Source organism: Photinus pyralis, unplaced genomic scaffold (assembly GCF_008802855.1).
Source record: "Photinus pyralis isolate 1611_PpyrPB1 unplaced genomic scaffold, Ppyr1.3 Ppyr1.4_LG1, whole genome shotgun sequence".
NCBI lineage: Eukaryota > Metazoa > Arthropoda > Insecta > Coleoptera > Lampyridae > Photinus > Photinus pyralis.
Window position 1 is genome coordinate 36,820,478 of NW_022170249.1, and position 7,376 is coordinate 36,827,853.

A 7,376-nucleotide genomic window follows, 5' to 3' on the forward strand; every position below is an offset into this window, starting at 1 on the left:
TCAAGTTCCAAAGCAACAAATTGTTAGGACAGAAATTGCAGAAAATTTAATAAAATCATTTAATGCGTTTGTACAGCTTGTAAATTCTTATTGGCTTGGATTCACACCAGAACATAAAGAATGGATCCAAAAAGCGTTTGATCAACTTAGGGATCGAACAATACAAGCATTTGCTAAGTTAGACTTTAATTATTTAGTGCCACTGGTTCCTACAGAGAGGATAAATAAATCAGTGACACAAATTATCGACATTGACCTTGACGAAAATAACGAAACTGACGAACTACCACTGAATACCACTGGAAGACACAATGCCTCTGTCACTATCAGAGTGCTTTACTCTCGCTGCGAAATTGCCACCAAAATCCTTTAATGGCGATGCGCCGGAATTAGTTTCTGTGAACATAACAATAATGTAGAGTAGTTACAGTCATCTACTCTACTATCCTTCTTGCGCGACTTAGGCGATAATTAAATGTTCTTTCCGTAGTTTCTTTTCCATGTATTCCCGAAAATGGCTTCATTATATGATTTGTTAGTGGAAATACCTCATCGCCTACAAACACGTATGGCATTAATCCAGATAAAACAGAATCTTGAGGCATGATAAAAAAGTGGCAGATGCGTTTGACATGCTAAAAGGAGCATTTGCAAACAGTAAGCTGAAAAACGATGATTGTGGCGTTTACGGGCAGCATGTGGCTAATAAATTAAGAGGTTATACCAAAAAGACTCAAGACATAGTACAACATCATATTAATATGGTTTTGTTGCATGCTGATATGGGTCAATAGGACAACAGACCTTCTTTCACATCAAATTCAAATTTTGGGGACGCCTGTATTTTGTTAAATTTGGTAGCTTAATGACATCATGACGTCACAAATATGGCCACACAAAGTCCAATCTCCTGATATTTCTCACGTTGATCAATTGGCTTTTGTTATCCGTACTGTTACAAAAGATGGCAATCCTGTGGAACGCTTTTTAGGATTTAAAAACAATGTGGGCCATAAAGCCGAACAGTTGATTAATTCTCTTTTGGATGCCTTAAGAACTTGGGACATTGACATAAAAGACTGTAGAGGGCAGAGTTTTGACAACGCCAGTAATATGTCCGGTGCGTATAGTGGGCTACAAGCGCGTGTAAAAGAACTTAATAGCTTGGCAACGTATGTACCTTGTTCAGCTCATTCGCTTAATTTGATAGGTGTTCATGCTGCGGAGTGTTGTAGTGAAGCTCGCCAGTTTTTTGACATTGTTAAAAAAATTTATAATTTTTTTTCTGCGTCCACGCATAGATGGTCCATTCTGTGTTCCAAACTTAAAGGAAATCCTGTTGTGAAAAGTCTTTCTGCAACAAGATGGGCTGCTAGAGCGGATGCGTGTAGCAGTTTGCACAGAAATTATGATGCAATTTACGATTCGTCAACTGCAATAGCTGGTGATAATTCTGAAAAGCCTATCACTCGTTCTGAAGCTGAAGGTCTTATTACTCATTTAGAACGATTTGAAAATGCTGTGCTAACTGTTATGTGGTCGACACTGATGGAAAGGTTTTATGCAGTGCAGACTAAGGTGCAGTCTGCAAATATTTGTTTAAATGAAATCGTCGACCTGTATGACTCATTGTCAAAATTTGTATCCTCTTTGCGAGAGCAGGGGATGTTTGAGCATTTTGAGAACGAAGCGTTAAAAATATCAGTGACCTCTGATGGGGAATATGACGCATGTAAGAAAAGGAAAAAAAGAAGAAAGCTACAAAGTGACGAATCGAGAGAAGGAGAAATAGAATTGAATGGAAGGGAAAAGTTTAGAGTTGAAACGTACTTAACAATACTAGACAAAATCGACTCCGAGTTAACAAGGCGTTCTGCCTCCTACAAGGAAACATGGGAGAAGTTCAAAATATTGGAATGTGTTTATAAAAAGGAAACTCGGGAGTGTGACCTTCTAAAATACGCGAAGAACCTTATAAGCGTTTATCGAAACGATTTAGAAGACTCCTTTGTGCAGGAGTGCCTACATTTTCATTCATATGTCAAAGAAAGGGTACATTCATTTGTAAAATCTTCAAAAAATGGCGAAACACTGTGTTTCTGTTTATGTGAACAAGGAATCACAGAAAATACAGCTCACAGCGAAGAAAATATTATTATACAAATGGCTAAATTGATAAGATCCGGTGACTTACAAAATGTGTTTCCCAATATGGATATTGCATTCCGAATTTGTCTTTGTCTTTTTGCAACAAACTGCTCAGCGGAGCGATCCTTTTCGGCATTGAAGCGGATAAAGAACTTTTCAAGATCAAAAATGTCTAATGAAAAATTCAATCATTTAGCCATTCTGTATATCGAAAGACACCTAGTAAATGACTTAAATTTCGATGACATTATTTCTGACTTGTCTTCTTTAAAATGTCGACGTAAGAGACTTCAGCACTAACCACGGAGATTTAATATTGTGTTGTGTTTATAATTATATTGTTTTACTATTTCATTTATGTATATTAAAGTTTTTTTTTGCATAATTACGTTATGGTCATTATTATATATGTGCCCACTTATAGGGCGGCGTTCACAGGTTATGCCCACAGCGGCAATTTGATTTAATCCGGCCCTGTCTGTTCCTAGGCTTAGTATAATATAATACACTAAAGTACTTATCTATTCATTAAAACGGCTTTTTTGTTTGCCTTTCTGTTGCTTTGCCACCTGCAACTGGGCACAATCGTTCAGTTCTCTAAACATCTACATAGTATGATATCGAGAATTGGACGTTGAAGTATAATTAATGATCAAACGAACTTACCTGAAGTGATGTTCGATCATAATTATACTAGACGTCCAATTCGAAGATATCATAACCCTCCCCCCTTCCCAGGTGGCGATTGTGCCTGCCTCTAAAACAAATGACTATAGCGGGCAGGAAGAGTAAACGAGGGAAGGGGGACACTTGGTTTTCTTTTCTTTTAACTGTGTCTGTATGCGCGATAGAGTACGCACTGGCGTACTACATAGTGTGATATCTTCGAATTGGACGTCTCGTATAATTATAATCGAACATCACTTCAGGTAAGTTCGGTTGATCACTAATTATTGAAAGTTAGCCCTCAGAAACCATTTTTCTTAGATTCTGGGACAAAAATATTTTGTGTTTTTGATTCACCACATCTAACAAAAAGTGTAAGAAACACTCTCTTAAAACAAGATATTTTAATCAACGGTGAACGAATCTCATGGACTGATGTCAGTGTATTTAACATTAATAAGGCGAACAAATCCATGATAACCCTTAACAATATACACCCAAACCATTTTCAAAGGATGAGCTTTACACCAATGAATTTACTTGACCGTCACGATGGAGTACATGCAAATTTTTAATTTTCATGAACGATTTGTATGATAATTTAAATTCCAAAAATCTGTTTGATGGTAACAAATGTGCGATATCAGAGCGCACTTCAGTCATTACCAACCGAGGCACGTGGCGCAGTGGATGTGCTCACCGATGCTATTCGGGAGGTTGTGGGTTCGAATCCCGCTGCAGACTGCTCTGTCTGGGGTTTGGTCAGGGGGTTTTCCTCAGACATACGTAGCTTCGCATAATGCTAGCATTATGTTGAAATTGTACTCCGCTCTCTTCCGAGTGATTAATATGTAGTAGTTCCTCTGCGAGTTACGCGTCACACATTTAAAAATAAAGCAAAGAAAGGTGGGGAGCCGGTGCCGTCCGAGATCATGTTGGTGCAGGACGTCATTGTTTTTTTGTGTGTCACGCGTTGTACTTCGTTCTCCACTTCCACGTGCCATTTTGTTTTGTTTTTACAATGGGTAAGCACAAGCGGAAGTCCTACGATCGCGAGGATAAAGAAAATGACGATTACCACGCCATCAAGAGAAAATTAAGGAAATTGTCTCAGCAATTAGACGGCTTAAAGAAAACCAAATCACGGGAACGCCGTTCTACGTCCGCATTCGCCATCCAGTAAGTACTACATTTATACGATGGTTTTTTCCATGCCTTGTACGTCGTTGACGTTTGCCTAGTTGTTATATTAATAACTAGAAGGTTTCGTTATATGAAACAATAGGACAGATCCAGTGTACGTCTTTGACGTTTGCCTAGTTGTTATATTTAGGCGCTTTCCAATGGTTAGTAGCTGCTCTTCAAGTGTTCATCAACTGTTCTGTTCTTAAGCTACACCTATTATGAACCAATGGAACTGATGTATTTCAACTAAACGTGTTTTTAGATGATACATAACCTTAAATAAACTTAAAAATAAAAACAATTCCATTGAAAATGTGTTCTACGGAGTCGGAGAGCGATGATTTATATACAATTACGCTGTTAGACCCCACTGCAAACTTTGAGCATACATTTACTTTAAATTATGTAGATTTTCAAAAAGCAAAGACAGGTAAAGTACACAAAATTACTTCACAATTTACATTTTTTTATTAAATGATTGTAGATACATCATTTGCACGTGCACTACTTTGTAGTGTCACTAGTGCGAGTGGTATGATAGATGGGAATAATGATAATCCTGAAGGAAATGATGAGGAATTAATGCCAAATGATAAGGTATGGATACTTCACAATATTTAACTTACCTTGCTAATAGCAAACCTTACAGAATAATGAAACACACAATTTAGGGGAATCTTCTGGAACTCTAACTGAAAGCAAACATGTTTGGCAACATAATGAAACGAAAGCTCTAATTGGCTCTATCGGATCACATTTGGATAACCTTGATCATCCAAGGAAAAGGAAAAATGTATTCAATGATGTGGCAAATGATCTACTAAGCTTAGGCTTTGTTGTAACATCAGACCAAGCACAGCTTAAATGGAAAAGCTTAGTGCGGAGCTATAAAACTGCAAAAGACACTAAAATTAGAAGTGGACGAGGTCCTAGTAGGTTTATGTTTTTCGATGAATTAGATAACATACTGGGAGATAAACCTGCTAACTCATGTAATCATGCCCTTGCATCTACCTCTTTCCAAAACCAAGACAACGTACAACATCCCCAAACCATTAACTCTCAAAGTCCAGACATTCAAATAGTAGATGTGGAAAACGAAAACCCCAATGCACCTGTCCCGGAAAATGATGAAGCAGCAGCACCACCACAAAAAAAAAACAAGGAAACAAACAATATCTCAATCATTTATTAACATGAAAAAAGAAGAATATAAGAAACGACAAATCCGCCATGATGAGAAAATGGCTCTTGAAAATAAGAAGTTAAAACTACTCGAAAAATATTTAAAGTTGGAAGAAACTGAATAATCGATTACTTATTATTATAAACTATTTTACATTACATTAAAATATTTACATTTGATCTCTCAATAAAAGAAATACTTGCTCTCTTCTGTTGTTGACTGGTAAATTATCTTGCCTTTGAGGATCATTAGACACATCTTCAGAAATATTTACTTCCGTTATCTCACAATCGTCGCCTTCCTTAAGACAAAGGTTGTGAAGAACACAACATGCCATGATGCATTTAACAATTAGATGCATATCTAAATTCTCAAAATGTGTCAACCTGCGAAATCTTCCCTTCAACAAGCCAAATGCATTTTCTACACAAATTCTAGTGCTGGAATGTTTATAATTAAATCTTTTCTGCTGTACAGTTAAGTTGCCATTATCTTTAAACGGTGGGACAATCCAATTAAGACATGGATATGCCGAGTCTCCCAACAAAAACATTATAAAATATGTCTTCATTTTCTGCAGCCTTTGCATATAATGTTGATTTACGCAACAATCTGGCATCATGCAAAGACCCAGGTTCTCCACAATATACATCTATAAACATTTTTCTGTTATTAACTACACCTTGAAGCAAAATACTATGGTAACCTTTTCGGTTAACATACGAATCTTGATTGAGTTTGGGTTTATTTATTCGAATGTGACAGCCGTCAATTGCCCCAATAACATTTTTGATTCCCTGCTTTTTCTCAAATTCTTCACCAATATGTTTCGCTTCGTTCTTACAAGGCCATACTATATATTCATGCTTAATGGATGCCAGAAAAGTAATTACACGCACCAAACACCTATGTGCTGAACGAGACACATTGAAACGATCCGCAACCTGTCGAAATGTTTCTGTATTGGCAAGGTACCATAACGATAACAATATTGCTTTCTCATTCGATACTTTGTCACGGCCTCCAATGCTTGCAGCTTTATATGCACTTTGTGCAAAGTATCCTATAGAAAAGTGAAGTTAGAAGGTATTTATTAGATGATGGTACTTAAACATTTACCTATAATAAAATCCACCACTCTCCGGCACATTCTAAAATGTTCTTGAAACACTGCATCACTGTATTGTGGTACTGTTTCTTCAACAAAATTTTCAATGCGAGTAATCTTGGTTGGGGGTTCCTTTATAAATTGGTCATCTTCATCTGAGGAATCTGATGCATCAGTTTCAGATAAGGTACCCGTCAACAGATCCTGCAATAAATCATTTGAGTTCATACAAGTAGGAAGTATATTTTTCGGTACTTACCATCACCAACATATCCATTGCAACAAATGTTATTAAAATCCTAACCTAAAAGTGCGTAAAACTTTTGAACTGTTCTAAAAATTTGCATGTGTTTGAGGGGGCAGGGGATTGCAAAATGCGCGGTTCAAGAGTGTGGCGCTTCTGTGCAAAGGAACACACAAAAAGTTAATCGAGCAGTTACGGAGCACTCCGGAAGCGCGCTATGCAGGTCATTGGAAAGCGCCTATTAATAACTAGAAGGTTTCGTTATACGAAACAACAGGACAGGTCCGTTAGTTGACCTTGCGAGCTTTCGCATTCCTGTCTTTTACTTTTGCGTTTCACCGGCTGCTATGCGGCCCTTTGTTGAAACGTATATTTGGCGGATTATTTAATAATATTTATTAAATGAACCGTTTCTTAAGTGTTCTTTAATTGAACTTTGCCATTTATGCTCCGGTTTGTTTTTAACCAGGGGTGAAGGGCAGCCGTCCAAAGCGCAGGATCGGGGGGAACCGTTTACACTTCACGTGCTTGTGGCATGTTTATTGCGGGTGCGATGCGTGCTCGCTCTCAGCTGATTCACGTTTTGCCTGCGGGACATGCCCTCCGCCCCGATTGTTTTACGTTTTTCGTATTTTCTTATTTTCCCCCCTTTTCAGGCGATGTTTCTACACCGAGATCTAGACCTAGGACTTTAACACCTGTTTTTATTGAATCGACTCCGGAACCGTCCACTTCCGCTTCGGTTCTCGAAGGTCAATCCGATCAACCGCAGCTTGATATGGATATACTCAACATTTTGGGAGACAAAATGGCGGACCCAAATATCAAGGGAATCGCTA

General features: G+C 37.8%; 1 protein-coding gene across 3 annotated transcripts; it reads right to left on the reverse strand.

The window, feature by feature from the left end:
- Window positions 1-5,370: 5,370 nt before the first annotated feature.
- Window positions 5,371-6,755, reverse strand: LOC116160014 (putative nuclease HARBI1). 3 transcript variants are annotated; one of them, XM_031473128.1, is made up of 3 exons: window positions 6,553-6,755; window positions 6,305-6,497; window positions 5,371-6,248 (listed from the first exon to the last, which is right to left on the reverse strand). In XM_031473128.1, exons 1-3 carry the CDS (start codon window positions 6,568-6,570, stop codon window positions 5,701-5,703), a joined length of 759 nt encoding a protein of 252 aa, XP_031328988.1. In that variant the 5' UTR covers window positions 6,571-6,755; the 3' UTR covers window positions 5,371-5,700. The 3 variants fall into 3 exon arrangements, with proteins under 3 accessions (XP_031328988.1, XP_031328989.1, XP_031328987.1); XM_031473129.1 differs by having other exon boundaries at window positions 5,371-5,837; window positions 5,892-6,248; window positions 6,305-6,755; XM_031473127.1 differs by having other exon boundaries at window positions 6,305-6,755.
- Between the last annotated feature and the right edge of the window lie 621 nt (window positions 6,756-7,376).

What these genes read in the sequence shown, in the direction of transcription:
- LOC116160014 (XM_031473127.1), bottom strand. Translation starts at nt 6,521, where the DNA reads ATGAACTCAAATGATTTATTGCAGGATCTGTTGACGGGTACCTTATCT. An exon ending in AGTGGTGGATTTTATTATAG is followed by an intron (nt 6,249 to 6,304) that starts GTAAATGTTTAA and finishes ACTTTTCTATAG; the next exon opens with GATACTTTGCACAAAGTGCA.